The 15998-nt window shown below is 38.7% G+C and overlaps 1 protein-coding gene across 5 annotated transcripts in view; it reads left to right on the forward strand.

Moving 5' to 3' along the window:
- RIC1 (RIC1 homolog, RAB6A GEF complex partner 1) overlaps nt 1-15998 on the forward strand; it is a 93022-nt gene that overhangs the window by 14042 nt on the left and 62982 nt on the right. For 4 of the 5 annotated variants that reach the window (XM_084899578.1, XM_084899576.1, XM_084899577.1 and 1 more), the window contains exons 2-3: nt 9786-9893; nt 13752-13831. In XM_084899578.1, the coding sequence (XP_084755704.1) occupies nt 9786-9893; nt 13752-13831 (188 nt within the window). Of the gene's footprint in view, nt 1-9785; nt 9894-13751; nt 13832-15998 lie in introns of those variants that run through there. The other variant, XM_084899579.1, reaches the window with a different exon arrangement.

Below are 15998 nucleotides of genomic sequence, written 5' to 3' on the forward strand. Positions count from 1 at the left end.
TACTTGTGCCAGTACCTGGCTGTTTTGATTATGGTGGCTCTGTGGTATAACTTGAAATTGTGGTATTGTGATTTCTCCAACTTTGTTTTTTTTTTCTCTCAAGATGCTGTGGCTATTTGGTGTCTTTTTGGCTTCCACATACATTTTTGGAGTATTTGTTCTAGATCTGTGAACTATGCTGTTGGTATTTTAAAAGGGATTGCATTGCGTCTACAGTATTGGGTAGTATTTACATTTTAATGATGCCGATTCTTCCCAATTCATGAACACAGTATAGTCTTCCACTTGTTTATGTCTTATTCTATCTTTTTCAATGTCCTGTAATTTTTTAAGTACAGATCTTTTGCCTCCTTGGTTAAGTTTATCCCTAAGTATTGTAATTTTTTGTTGCAATGGTAAATGGTATTGATTGTTTAGTTCCTCTTTCTGATAATTCACTATTAGTGTATAAAAAAGCCTTCGATTTTTGGGTGTTGATTTTGTATCCTGCTACATTGCCAAATTTGTCTATTAAATCTATTTATTGTGTGGATTCTTTAGGATTTTTTATGTTCAACATCATGTCATTGTGAATAATGAGTTTTACTTCCTCCTTTCTAATTTGGATGCCTTTTATTTCTTCTTGTATGATCATTGTGGCTTGGACTTCCAGTACTGTTCTATATAATAAAAGGCTAATATGCAAATTGTCCTCTTGACTGGGAGTTCAACCAGGAGTGGAGCCAGCAGTACAACCGCCTGCAGCCCCTCCTCCCAGTCGTCACCACCCCTGATTGCCACCTCCCTTCTGCCCCGATTGGGGTCAGGACTGGCCCACCAACTGCCTGTGGCCCCTTCCCCTGGCTGGCCAGACCTAATCGGCCCTGATCGGGGTGGGCCGGCTGGGCCCCACCTGTGCACAAATTCATGCACTCTAGTGTTGAATAAGAGTGGTGAAAGCGGATATCCCTTTCTTGTTCCTGTGTTTAGGTTTTAGTTTTTGCCCATTGAGTAGGTTTGTTTGCTGTAGGTTTGTCATATATGGCCTTTATCATGTTGAGATATACTCCCTCAATTCCTATTTTGCTGAGAGTTTTTTAAATCAGAAATGGGTGTTAGACTTTGTCAAATGCTTTTTTCTGCATTTATTGATATGGTTATGTGATTTTTGTCTTTCATTTTGTTTATATGATGTATCACGTTATTGATTTGTGGATATTGTACTAGCTTTGCATCCAAGGAATGTTTACCACTTGATCATGGTATATGATTTTTTGTAATATATTGCTGGGTCTGATTTGCTAATATTTTGTTGAGGATTTTAGCATCTATGTTCATCAGGTATATTAGCCTGTAATTCTCTTTCTCTGCAGTTTCTTTATCTGGTTTTGGAATTGGGATAATACTGGTTTCATAAAAAGAGTTCGGTAGTGTTTCTTCCTCTTGGATTTTTGACATAGTTTGAAGAGTATAGGTGTTAGTTCTTCTTTGAATGTTTGGTAAAACTCCTACATGAAGCTCTCTGGACTTGGACTTTTGTTTGCTGGGAGTTATGTATATATTCTTAAATAATGGCTTAATTATTTGCTTTTGGACATTTTTTTAAGGTAAAACTATGTACAGTGAAATGTTCATCTTAAACAGATTTTTACAAGTGTATATACTTGTCAAACCACCATTCCCATCAAGATTCAGGACATTTCCATCACTCCAGAAAGTCCTGTGTGCCCACTTCCAATTGGTCTGCTTCCCTTTTCCCCTATATGGTTGTTTGCCTTGGTCCAAGCCCTGTACTTCCAGAATGTTCAGCAGTTCTTGTCATCAAAGACTAAGCTGTATATAGCAGGAAATAATGTATTACTGTTTTCTTAAGTAGGAGTTTTTGAATAAATTATTTCAAAGAAGCAGTTGGTAGTTTTGTGTTATAGTATTTTAATTGAATTTATTGGGGTGACATTCCTATATAATAAAGACCTAATCTGCTAATTAGACTGAACAGCAGAACAGCCTTCCAGATGACCATCAGATGAAGCCAGGGCTGCGAGGGGCTGTGAGGGCCAAGCCCCTTTGCACAAATTTTGTGCATCGAACCTCTAGTTAGGTGTACGATTCTGTAATACATCTGTATATTGTATTACTCTGTAATATATCTCTATATTGTATTGTGTGTTCACCACCTCAAATCAGGTCTCCTTCCATCACCGTGTATCCTGTTCCTTTACCCTCTCCTATCTCCCACCCCCTTTCCCTCTGGTAATCATTAGAGTGTTGTCTGTGAGGTTTTTTTTGTTTTTTTTTTAATTCAGTCACCTCTGTTTTATAGTATTTTAAATTATGTGACCCTGATACTTAAAATATTAAAATTCTACTGTAACAAATAATCTTTAGGATTTACTGAATTAATTATTGTATTTTTCATATACATTGTAAGCCTACTTTTGCCCCACTCTGTCTATAATTTGCCTATTTTGGACATTTCATATAAAAAGATCATACAATATGTGGCCTTTTATGTCTGGGCTTTTTTTTTTCCCCTTCTTTTTTTCTTTTTCACTTAGCCTAATGCTTTAAGATTCATCCATTTTGCAGCATGTATCAGTACTTCATTCCTTTCATGAGTGAATAATATTCCTTTGTACGCATATAACCTTGTATTTATCCAGTCACCTGCAGATGGACATTTGAGTTGTTTCCACCTTTTGGGGGTCAAGCCCACAACCTGGTAATGTGCCCTGACTAGGAATTAAACTGTGACTTGCTGGTTCATAAGTGATGCTCACCATTGAGCAACACCGGCCAGGCAGAAACTCTTGATACCATATAATAAATCTAGGGGATGAGTTGTTTAAATGGTTATGAGCTTGGGAAATAATACATACTGTATTATATTGAAAATTAACAGGGTACATCAGCCTACTAAAATTTTCCTAAACTTCTGTAATGAAGAGACTTTGTTGAACTTTAGCACAGCATAATTGAAGCTGAATTGGTCTCCACCCTTTTTATTTAAGTAAATAATCATCAGTTCTCTAGACCCTACTTTGGTCTATCTAATATGGAAACCACTAGCCACATGTTATTATAAATTTTAATTTATTAATAATTAAGTAAAAATAGAACACACTGTTTCTTATACCAGCCACATTTCAGGTGCTCAGTGGTCGTATGTGACAACCATGTACTGTATAAGATAGTTGAGATATAAAACATTTTTCTCATTGCAGAAAGTTTGACATATTTTTATTTACTCTTAGATTCCTACTTCCCAATATTATGGAGCATTTACAAAGAGAGAATGTTAAAGGTTGATACATGTTCCCCCGTAAAGATATGTTGAAATTCTACCCCCAGTATAGGAATGTGCTCATATTTATAAAGGTAATGAAGTTAAAATGAGTTAATTAGATTAGGCTCTAATTCAAAATGACATTGTCTTTATAAAAAGGAGAGATTTGAACACAGAAACAGACATCACAGGGGGAAGACAGTTGTGAAGACACACAGGGAGAAGATGGCAATGTGATTGGAGTGATATCCTGTATAATAAAGAGGTGATATGCAAAGTGGCCATCACACCATAGCACCGTCACAGAATGGCTTTGTGCACAGAGGGGGCGGGGCCTGGGGCATTGGGGTGGCACTCCGGGACTCAGGGCCATCCCATGGGAGGGGAGGGGTCCCAGATCTCACATGATTTTGTACGGGTCACTAGTTTTTTTTTGTTTTTTTTTACGGGTCACTAGTTTTTATATAAGCTAAGAAACATACAAGCTACACAAAGCAAGGAAGAATTTTCCCATAGACCTGTCATGGCCCTGCTGATACTTTGATTTTGTATTTCCCGTCTCCAAATTGGGACAGTATAAATTTTGGTTGTTTTAAGCCACCCAGATTTTGGTTTTTATTATTTTTTTTGTTCTTACCTGAGGATATGTTTATCAGTTTGAGAGAGAGAGGGAGGGGGAGGGGAAGAGAGACAAAAAGGGGGAGGGAGAAAGAGAAACATTAATGTGAGGAACATTAAGTTGCCTCCCTTACTTGCCCCGCCACCTTTTGTTGTACAAAACACCCAACCAGCTGAGCCACACCAGCCAGGGCTGCATAGAGAGACTAGGGTCATTTCTGGTTCTGCTTTGCCTTTATCTTGGGGTTGTTTGACTCTCTAATTGAGTTTTTTATGACTTACTCCCTGGACTTCATTGGTCTTTGCATTTGGCTGACAGTGATGCACTAATTGAGTCTCTATTTTCTATCTCCCTGACCAGGGTGATTTAAGCTATTTACCCTTTGATTGGGGAGGAGAGGTGTAAACTATTTGTTTTCAAGTGTCCTTGGTTAGGGGATATAAGCGCTTACTCTTTACTATCTGGTTGTAAATTGCTTGACTTGTTTGGCTCTATTTGTCTAACCATTTGCCTCAGTTTCCCTTTTCCCAGAAAATGTCTCCTAACATCTAACTATCCTGCCTCAAGTCTAGCTGAAGTTTCCTCAATTTTGTTTATCTTTTTAAAAACCAACTGTTTTGTTATTTCTATGTTATTTTACTATTCTCTGTTTACTTAATTTCTACTCTAGTTTTATTTAACTTTAGACTTTGTTCTTTTTCTAGTTCCTTGAGGCATAAAATCAGTTTGTTGTGAGATCTTTTTAAATGTAGTGTTTATCACTATAAGCGTCCTTTTGATGCATTCCATAGATTTTGGTATGTTGAATTTTAGTCTTCAAGATATTTTCTAAGTTTCCTTTTGATTTTTTCTTTGATCCCTTTGTTGTTCAAGAGCATGTTTAATTTCCACATATTTGTGAATTTTATAGTTTTTCTTTTGGTCTTGGCTTCGAGTAGCATTCCATTGTGGTCAGAAAAGATAGTTGGTATGATTTCATTCTTCTTAAATTTGTTAAGACTTGTTTTGTGACCTAACAATTACAGTATTACAATATTTTATTATTTGTTTACATATTGACCAATACCAACCACTTTTATACTTGTTTATGCTATTGTGTTGCTGTTTAGTGACCTTTTCTCTCAACATAAAGAACCCCTTTAGCATTTCTGGCAAGTGGGTCTAGTAGTGATAAACTTCCTCAGCTTTTGTTTGCTTAGGAAAGACTGTCTTTTATTTTTTCCTTAAAAATAAAATTTTGACAGTCATTTTTGCCAGATGTAATAATATTCTTGTTTGCAGCTTTTTTCTTTCAGCACTTTGAATATATCATCCCACTCCTCTCTGCCTGTAAGGTTTCTGCTCAAAAATCACATAGTTTTATGGGGGTTGGTTCCCTGGTACCTGACAAGTTGCCTTTTTATTCTATTTTCAATATATTCTCTTTGCTTTTACTTTTGACAATTTATAATTTATCTCAGTGCGGATTTGAGTTTCTTGTAGGGGACTTTGATCTGGATGTCCATTTCTTCTTTTTTTTTTTTTTAATATATATTTTATTGATTTTTTACAGAGAGGAAGGGAGAGAGATAGAGAGCTAGAAACGTCAATGAGAGAGAAACATCGACCAGCTGCCTCTTGCACACCCCCTACCGGGGATGTGCCCACAACCAAGGTACATGCCCTTGACCGGAATCGAACCTGGGACCTTTCAGTCCGCAGACCGACGCTCTACCAGTGAGCCAAACCGGCTTCGGCTGGATGTCCATTTCTGTTTCCAGTCATTATTTTTTGAATAAGCTCTCTGGTCATTTCTCTCTCTCTTCTATGTTATATTAGTCTGCTTGTTGGTCCCTTAAACTTTATTCACTCTTATGATTTAGTGATTTCAAATGACCTTTCTTAGAATCTGCTTTAGTCTGCTTGTTGGTTCCTTAAACTTTATTCACTCTTATGATTTAGTGATTGCAAATGACCTTTCTTAGAATCTGCTCTAGTCTGCTTGTTGGTCCCTTAAATTTTATTCACTTATGATTTAGTGATTTCAAATGACCTTTCTTAGAATCTGCTCATTCTTTTTATGCATGATTTAGTCTTTTGTTGAACTCCTCAAGATAATTATCTTTAACTGCATGATTTCTGTTTGTAACTTTTAAAATTTTTCTCTTTGTTGAAATTCACTTGTTCATCCATTTTTTTCCTGACCTTAGTTGGCATCTTTCTGATGGTTATTTTGAATTACTTGTCTAGTAAATCATGTATCTCTGTCTCACTGGGGTTTGTTTCTGGAGATTTCATTCCTTTGTTTGGGACATACTTCTTGTTTTTTTCATCTTCACTAACTCTTCGTGTGTTAGACAGAGCAGCTACCTCTCCCAGTCTTCACAAACTGGCCTCATATATTAAAAGTCTCCAAACAATCAGACAGCCAGAGATTTCTTATAGTCTCTCAAACCTCATGTTAATCCAATGTGCTTCCTTTATTCTTTGTAGTTCTCAGGTGTCTAGGATATGCTAGATTCCCTAAATGTGCTTCAACAAGTGAGACTGAAATTATTCATCAGGCAACCTGAAAAGCTGGGACCTGAAGTTTTCCCACATACTCTGTGCTGAGATGGGGAGGGGCTGTGGCAACTCACACACCTCTGTTGGATTCTCACTTGATTTGGCAGGTCTCATCAACGTCCTGTGAAAGGCAAGGCAGAAACCCCTCCCCTTTGGGCAGCCCCAAGAAAGGTTTGGGCATTAAAGCAGTGGACTATCTTGCTCCCCAGAGAGAAGTTAGGAGCTGGGTTTATTGTCCACTTGTTCTGTGTTGAGCTGGGGGGAGGGGCTATGGAAACTGCTTGCCTAAATTTCTGTTTCTGTTCTCATCCCCAGACAGCTAGGTTTTTCTAGATCTCATCAGCACTCTAAGAACAGCAAGGCAGAAGCCATTCCTTTGGGTAGCCTCCATAGAAGTTTGTGGACAAATGATTTCTTTGCCTAGGAAAGAGCTGTGAACTTTTTTCCTCTCATTCATTCATTCATTGTTAAATATATATTAAGTACTTACACTTTTATGTAGCAACTTTATCTGAAAATTGACTAGAATTATGACTAAGTTCATGCAAAGTCTGAGACATTAAGCTAGTTATTACACAGACTATGTATTAAATCACATATATGTTACCTTTTTTGTTTGTTTATTTTAATTTTATTCTTTTTAAAAAACCTTTATTGACTAGGTTATTATAATTGTTTTTCCTTCTCTTCCCCCCCCCCCCCATAGCTCCCCTCCACCTGGTTTCCACTCCACCCTCTGCCCTTACCTCCCTCCTCTCCTCCCCCCGCCATGTCCTCATCCATAGATATATTATTTTTGCCCAGTAAGAGCTGTGAATGTTTGTTCTCTCAGTGCTAATGAGATAGATGACTATACGTCCATGCCACTATCTATATTCTCTGTCGGATGGCTAGATTATGCTGGTTCTGTCACTTCCAAGACAGGCAAGACAGAAGCCAGTGGAAAGGTTGGGGCATTGGACATGGAGTTTATGTCTTTTGCTCCTTGGGGATTAACTGTGAATGGGAAGATTTCTTGGCACTGTTGAGGGTGTTCTGATCTCCCTACCAAGTTTGATTAGTCTAATTTCACATTCATTCAGCATTCAGGTGCCTTTCAACTAGTTTCTGGATTACTCAGAAGCAGAATTTTTTCTGTGAATTGTTACTGAATCTGTGTGTGGGGGACAGAGTCCAAGTTTTCTGTTCTGCCATCTTGCTGATGTCACTCCTCCCATCTTGCTGATGTCACAGAGTCCAAGTTTTCTGTTCTGCCATCTTGCTGATGTTTTTAAATTTTGGTTGATATTTGAAGTAAAAACAGTTAATGTCTAGCAGTTTTAATATGTTTGGAGTATTGTTAGCTTCTGAGAAACTTGTATTTAGTTTTAGAGATTAAAGAAAGCCTTTAAGGAGGTGGCCTACATAACTTTGGAAAACAGTGTTTTAACTGGTTATCCTAAGGCTAAACTAAAAAAAGATATTCATAAAAACTATTCTGCTTGTAAATTACTAGTAGTTTCTTATAGGGTTATAGTTAATTCCAAAGAACTCAATTAATTTTGAGAAATAATAGCCAGGTTTCTCCCTATCTCAAAAAAACGTTAAAAGGGAGAAGACTAGAGTGAACCACCATGTGCTTGATTATAATCACATGTATTTCTGGGTATAACAACATGCATATATAAAGAGGTATATGCGTACATATGGGATATGTAATGTATTTTACACTGTTGTCTGAGAGTGCCTAGAAGCTAGAAGCAATGACATCTCACTAGCAATAAATATCTTGTTTCCACATCTTGATTTCTAAATACTATTCTTTAATAAAAAGAAACAGGAGCCCTGGTTGGTGTTGCTCAGTGGTTGGAGCCTCGGCCCATGCACAGAGTTCGATTGTAGGTTAAGGTCACATACCTGAGTTGCAGGTTCAATCCCTAGCCCTGGTCAGGGCACTTGCCGAAGGCAACCAATCCCTCTCACCTCAGTGTTTCTTTCTCTCTCTCCCTCCCTCCCTTCTACTCTCTCTAAAAGTCAGTGGGGAAAGTATCCTCGGGTGAGAATTAACAGAAAAAAAGAGAAACAGAATTGCCTGGAAAAAATAGCTAATTCTAATGCAATGGCAGAGAAAGTACAAGATGACTCTGTGGAACCTTCTTGTATGTAGAAAGTGAATGTCCAGTTATTCCACCACCATTTGTTGAAAAGACCATCCAATTTTTATTGCGTTACCTTTATTCTTTTTTTAAAAGTCACTTGACTATATTTATATGGGTCTATTTCTGGACTCTATTCTGTTCCATTGCTATATTTTCTTTTCTTTTCTTTTCTTTTCTTTCTTTCTTTCTTTCTTTCTTTCTTTCTTTCTTTCTTTCTTTCTTTCTTCCTTTCTTTCTTCCTTTCTTTCCTTTCTTTCCTTTCTTTCCTTCCTTTCTTTCTTTCCTTTCTTTCTTTCCTTTCTTTCTTTCTTTCTTTTGCCAGTACAAGTTTGTCTTCATTATTATACCTTTACTATAGGCTCCATGCGCAAAATTCATGCAAGCGTAGGCCTTCCTTCCTTTGGCCGCTGGCACCTGGGACCTGGGCTTTCCTCACAGTCCCTGCTTAGTCCGGAAGGTTGTCCAGAAGGACGTCCGGTCTAATTAGCATACTAGCTTTTATTATTATAGATGGTAAGTCTTGAAGTTGGGTAATGTCAGTTCTCTTAGTTCTTTTTCTTCAACATTGAATTGGCTATTCTGGGTATTTTGCTTCTCCATTATCCCATTGTGATGGATTACACTAATGGATATTCAAATACCGATTGATTCAGCCTCACATTCCTGGAATAAATCCCACTTGTTTGTGTTTTATAATTCTTCTTATATATTGTTGGATTAGATTTGATAATTTGTTGAGAATTTTTGCAGCTGTGTTCATGAGTGATATTAGACTGTTGTTTTCCTTTTTAGTAATGCTTTTGTCTGGTTTCAGTATTAGGGTGATGCTGTCTTCATAGAAAAAGGAAGTATTCTCTCTGCTTCAGTCTTCTGGAAGATATTGTGGAGAATTTGTTCCTTAAATTTCTTTCTTAAATATTTGGTAGAATTCACCAGTAAACACATCTGCACCTATTTCTATTTTGTTTTTTTAATGATTATTAATTAGAAACTCAATTTCTTTAATAGATATAGGCCTATTTAGATTACCTTTCTTTTTGGTTATTTTTAGTTGATTTCCTTGGACTAACTTAAGGTAATTAATGATTTAGTATTTGATTATGTTTTATTACACTTTTAGAATCACTAAAGTATTTTGGGTACTTCATGATAAATTATCTTACATTTGTTTGTATATATTCTTATAATACATTAATAAAACACAACTCTCTTCTTCCAGCCCAGTGTGTTAATCGTAACCTACAAGGAACTTGCGAAATCATCTTCTCAGTTTGGACCCTACAAGCAAGCTGAATGGAGGCCAGATAGTACAATGATAGCTGTGTCAGTAAGTAGATTTTTCAATTTTAGCAGTGTATCTAAAGACTCAAATGTTTCTACAGCTAAGGAATTGTCTTCTATGATTTTTTAAATAATAGAAGAGCAGAACAAGATTTGTCATGTCCTATGTTACTTCTTGATTTTTTTATTCACTATTTGCAAACCTCTCAAATTTGCCATTTATAACAACATGGATGGACCTTGAGAGCATTATGCTAAGTTACTGAGCTCCCATAAAGCGGAATTTTCCTTTCTTGCGTTCTGTTTGCTACCCATAGAGGTCATGCATTCCTGTGGGTCTCTCTGGCCATGCAAACCAACAGGTGTTAGCTCAAATGGTAGTTTGCAGAGACAAACAGCTTATAAACTCTTCTCCTATGTTGAAGCTTAGGATGAGTCTCCTCTACTTTTAGGCAAATCCAGCCCGCCAGGCCTTGCAATGTGGCCCGCACCGTGCTGTCATCACTGCACTCCGCTGTCAGTTTATGACATTGTCAGTTTATGACTGTTCAGTAAACCATTCGGCCCGCGATTTAGGCTGGATTTTAGATTTTGGCCCCTTCTCTGATTGAGTTCGACACCCCTATTCTAGTTGAAGGACCGTAAACTGAAGGCTCCTTTAGACCCTGAGGTCTGGGAGCAGTATAGTTCACCAGTGCAACTTCTATGCTGGCCGGAGTCACGGGGTTATGTGGACAGCTCTGTCAGTATCCACTTCTGGGAGCAGTCACATTCAGCCATGGGCCTCTGCTTTTAAGACATACTTAGGGAACCAGAACCTCAAGGAGTGGCAAAGCAGAACTTTCCTTTGTCCTGGTGTCCCTCAGCACCCGTTCTTCCTCAAGGGAACTCAAGAGCACCCTCTAGGCCCATCCACACAAGTTTTGGTAAACATACTCTGAGAAGAAAAAGGTTAGAAATGTGTCCTCTGTCTTTCCATCTCTCCAGAACCCAGAAACTCAACTTAAAATAAACCATTTCTACTGGTTCAACTTATTTGCCTCTGCCTACAAAAAAGATTGTTTTAAATTTTTATTTCTTACATTATAATGTAGACTAATGCAGAAGGAGAATAATTATCCCATCTAATAAAGAGGGAATATGCTAATTGACTGTCCTGCTCTCAAAGATGGCATCCAGTCCCCTTAGCCCCGCTAAGACGACAGGTACATGGCAAGGCTGGGCCCATCCTACATGCCTGCCTCTGGAGTCCCCCAGACCCCTTAGCCCCCACAGGGCCACCCCGAGGTGCAGGCAAGCCTCGGATGGTGGCTGCCCAGCCACTCAGGGCCACCCGAGGCTCAGGTAACCAGGGTCAGCCGAGGATTGCGCTGCCAGTAGTGGCAGCAGCAGAGGTGTGATTGGGCATCGCCTTCCCCTGACCGCCAGGTTGCCTCCCGCCCCTGAGGGCTCCCAGACTGTGAGGGGGGCAGACTTGGCTGAGGGACCCCCCTCTACTGCATGAATTTTTATGCCTAGAGCCTCTAGTATAGTAATAATTGAGAAAGGTCACTGATGTCTTTATATTATCTACTCAGCAAAGCAATCATTCTTTGCAAATAGCCATTTATACTAAAAGATAAACTATCGCCCTGGCCGGTTTGGCTCAATGGATAGAATATTGATCTGCTAACTTAAGGGTCCCAGGTTCGATTCTGGCCGAGGGCACTTGCCCAGGTTGCGGGCTCAATCCCCAGTGTGCAGGAGGCAGCCAGTCAATGATTCTCTCTTATCATTGCTGTTTCTATCTCTTCCTCTCCCTTCCTCTCTGAAATCAATAAAAATATATATATATTTTAAAGAAAAAGTAAATAAAAGATAAACTGTCAAGGTATAATAAAAATAAATGTTAAGCCAAAACAGGTTTGGCTCAGTGGTAGAGCGTCGGTCTGCGGACTGAAAGGTCCCAGGTTCGATTCTGGTCAGGGGCATGTACATTGGTTGCGGGCACATCCCCCGGTAGGGGGTGTGCAAGAGGCAGCTGGTCGATGTTTCTCTCTCATCGATGTTTCTAGCTCTCTATCCCTCTCTCCTCCTCTCTGTAAAAAATAAATAAAATATATTTAAAAAAATAAATAAATGTTAAGGAAGCATATGTTGCCATGGAATGGGTACTGGATAAGTGAACTTTCCTGGTAACCAAAGTATACCAGGTAATTGGGTTCTGAAGCTTTACTAATTTTGATGGTCCTTTTCACTCAAATGTATTGTACATTTTTTTAACCTGACATGAAATATATTGATTATGAATTAACTATTTAATTGAGGATTCCGAGTTATTATGGCAGGCATAATTATTCCTAATGTTTTTCTAAATTTATTTTATTTAAAAAATATTTTTATTAATTTCAGAGAGGAAAGGAGAGATAGAAACATCAATGATGAGAGAGAATCATTGATTGGCTGCTTCCTACATATCCCCCACTGGGGATCGAACCCAAAACCCAAGCTTGTGCCCTTGACCAGAATTGAACCCAGGACCTTCAATCTACAGGCTGACATTTTATCCACTGAGCCAAACCAGGTAGGGCAGTTTTTCTAAATTTTAAACAATAGATATTCAGGCACAAGGAGCATTGAAATCAATTTTAAGTACTGTCTCATTTCTGTGATTATATCTGACAAATATTAACACCATTGTATTCATTGATTTTTTTTATTTTGTGTTTTTTTATTTGAGAGAAATAGAGACAGACAGACATTGATGTGGGTGAGATCCATGGATGGGTTGGCTCCCACCTTGACTGGGGATCAAACCAGAAACCGAGTTATATGTCCTGACCGGGAAATGAACCCACCATCTTTTGGGATATGGGACTACACCCCAACCATCTGAGCCATAGCAGCCAGAACAGCACTGGTGTATTTAGGCATATGTGTATTTTCATTGTAACCTTGCTTATAATAAGAAAGCACTCTGGCCGAAACCGGTTTGGCTCAGTGGTAGAGCGTTGGTCTGCGGACTGAAAGGTCTTGGGTTCGATTCCAGTCGGGCATGTACGTTGGTTGCGGGCACATCCCCGGTAGGGGGTGTGCAAGAGGCAGCTGGTCGATGTTTCTCTCTCATTGACGTTTCTAGCTCTCTAGCTCTCTCCCTTCCTCTCTGTAAAAAAATCGATAAAATATATTTTTTAAAAAAGCACTCTGGCATCTTTTGATTTGCATTCCCTTCTAGTCACCAATATGCTGCAAAGTCCTATCTCTAGTTTACTGTCATCCTTTTCTCTTTATTCTCATTGTCATGATCTTAGTAGAGATCATTTTTATATTTTGTGTAGATTACCTAGAACTCAAAACTTTTAGCTAGTATTTTTCTCCACTTGAAAGGCATCTTAATTGTGCATAGCTAAGTCACAGCTCTTATATTGTTATTTTCAAACATTGCATTGGCTTCCTGTTGCAAACAAAATACGTTCAAAACTGCTTAGCCTAGTATTCAGGGTCTCCTGTGATCTGGCCCCAACCTGCCATTCTAACTCTGTTTCCCACTGCTACCTTTAATACTCCCCTTCACACCAGCTAAATGGAAGTCTGTTCTACTGCAACCTGAGAGGCACTGTAACATAAATTAGAATGTAATTTGTTTAGAAATAAAGGAAAGTTGTCAGTTACTTTAAAATTCCTTTGTTTCATTGTGATATTTTTTCCTTAAGATTTTGAATCACCACATAATAGCTGAGAGCAGTTTCTAAAGGAGTGGAATATAGTAAGTTGCAGAGCAGTGCAGTACTGTACAAAGTACACATTCATCTCATTTCCCTTCATCTTGTTATGACAGAATTGTTTGGGAAGTGATTATTGTGTGATTCTGCTGGTTCTCATAGTCTTACCTTTTAATTTATGGTAAATAAAATTTATCTTTCAGACGGCAAATGGCTACATCTTGTTTTTCCACATTACATCTACAAGAGGGGACAAGTACCTTTATGAACCAGCGTATCCCAAGTAAGTTCGTTTTTCATTTTAATATTTGATATGCACACTTTGAATTTACAAAAACATTACAATTCTGGGTTGTCTGAATTGATTAAAATAAGCTAAGCTAGCATTTCCAAAATAGTGTTTAAAAAATTACCAGGTCTTTTGAACTATCATTACTTGAATAAAGAATTCTGTAGTTAAGTTTTAAGTCTGAGAATCTTGGGTAAATGTACTATATCCCTTCTTAGACAATCAGAATTACTATTAACATACTCCATTTCTAGTATTCTCCTATCCTTATCAAGGAGCTGCTAAGAGATCACGAGGGGGAGAGGTTAAATGTCTTAAGTAAGTTGAAAGGACACTTTTTCTTATTTTTAATATATTTTTTTAATAAATCTTTATTGTTCATATTGTTACAAAAGTTCCTCATTTTTTCCCCCTCCATCAGGTTCCCACCCCACCTTCTGCCCTTTCCCCACCCCCCAATGTCCTCATCCATAGGTGCACAGTTTTTGTTCAGGCTCTTCCCGCACCACCCACTCCCTTTTTCCCCGAGAATCGTCAGTCCACTCCCCTTCCATACCTCTGATTCTATTATATTCAACAGTTAATATTGTTCATCAGGTTTTTTAATTCCCTTGGTTTTTAGATTTACTTGTTGATAGTTACATATTTGTTGTTCATAATTTTTATCTTTATTTTCTTCCTCTTCCTAAAGAACTCCCTTCAGCAATTCATATAATTCTGGTTTGGCAGTGATGAACTCCTTTAGCTTTTTTTTATTTGTGAAGCTCTTTATCTGGCCTTTGATTCTGAGTGATAGCTTTGCTGGGTAGATTATTTTTGGCTGGCCTTTGATTCTGAGTGATAGCTTTGCTGGGTAGATTATTTTTGGCTATAGGTTCTTGTTATTCATCACCTTGAATATTTCTTGCCATTCCCTTCTGGCCTGCATGGTTTCTGTTGAGAAATCAGCTAACAGTCGTATGGGTGTTCCTTTATAGGTAACTACCTGCTTTCCTCTTGCTGCTTTTAATATTCTCTCTTTGTCTTTTGCTCTTGGAATTTTAATTATGATGTGTCTTGGTGTGGTCCTCTTTGGATTCCTTTTGTTTGGGGTTCTGTGCGCTTCCTGGACTTGTAAGTCTATTTGTAAGTCTATTTCTTTCACCAGGTGGGGGAAGTTTTCTTTCACTATTTCTTTCAATATGTTTTCGGTATCTTGCTCTCTCTCATTTTCTGGGACCCCCATAATTCTGATGTTGGTTCGCTTCAAGTTGTCCCAGAGGTTTCTTACACTATCTTCAACTTTCTGGATTCTCTTGTCTTCTTGCTTCTACGGAGGAGTGTCCTCTGGCTCTTTGTGTTCCAAATCTTTGACTTGATTCTTGCGATCTTCCGTTCTGTTTTTAGGACTCAGTATAATATTTTTTATTTCAGACAATGTGTTCTTTATTTCTAGTTGATCCCTTTCCATATCCTCATAGGTCTCGTTTATTTTATTGGCCTTTTCTAGGAAATTCTTGAAAAACCTTATAAATGTGGTTTTGAACTCTATATCCAGTCGCTTTTTGTCCTCCATTTCTTTCGTTTGTGATCTATTTCCTTGTCTCGGCATTTTCCCTGCCTTGGTAGGGTGGCTTTGTGTGTTAAGGTGTCCTATATGATTCAGTGGGTCAGCCTCCCAGTTATCTGAGGTGGACACTCTTGGTGCACCCCTCTGTGGGCTGTGTGTACAGTCTTTTGTAGTTAAGTCTTAATTGTTGTTGGTATCACTGGGAGGAACTGACCTCCAGGCCAATTGGCTGTGAGGATCAGCTGTGTGTCTATGCCAGGGGACAGCCTCTGTGCTCAGCATGGGTGGGGCAGAGTTTCAGGGTGGAGCCTACAGTCTTGGCTTCCTGTCAACCCCACCCTATGAGGTTCCTGAGTATCAGTGTTCCTCAGTGTCCTTTGGTACTTGCTGCAAGCATCTCTGAGAGAAAGGTGCTCTCGAGTTTTGCCCACTACCAGACAGTCTAGTCTCTCCCCCAATGAGCCTGGAACTGGGGTTCAGTGCAGTTGGCAGTGGGGTTCAGTGCAGTCTGGAGCTTTTGTCTCCTTTCCGCTAGGGCAATCAAGCAGCACAGTCAACAGTCAGTCCTTTGCGCGCACTCCGGGGTTCTGCCTTTTGCCGCTCCCCTGAGTT

This window comes from Pipistrellus hanaki (assembly GCF_964339955.1).
Source record: "Pipistrellus hanaki genome assembly, chromosome: 11".
Classification (NCBI taxonomy): domain Eukaryota; kingdom Metazoa; phylum Chordata; class Mammalia; order Chiroptera; family Vespertilionidae; genus Pipistrellus; species Pipistrellus hanaki.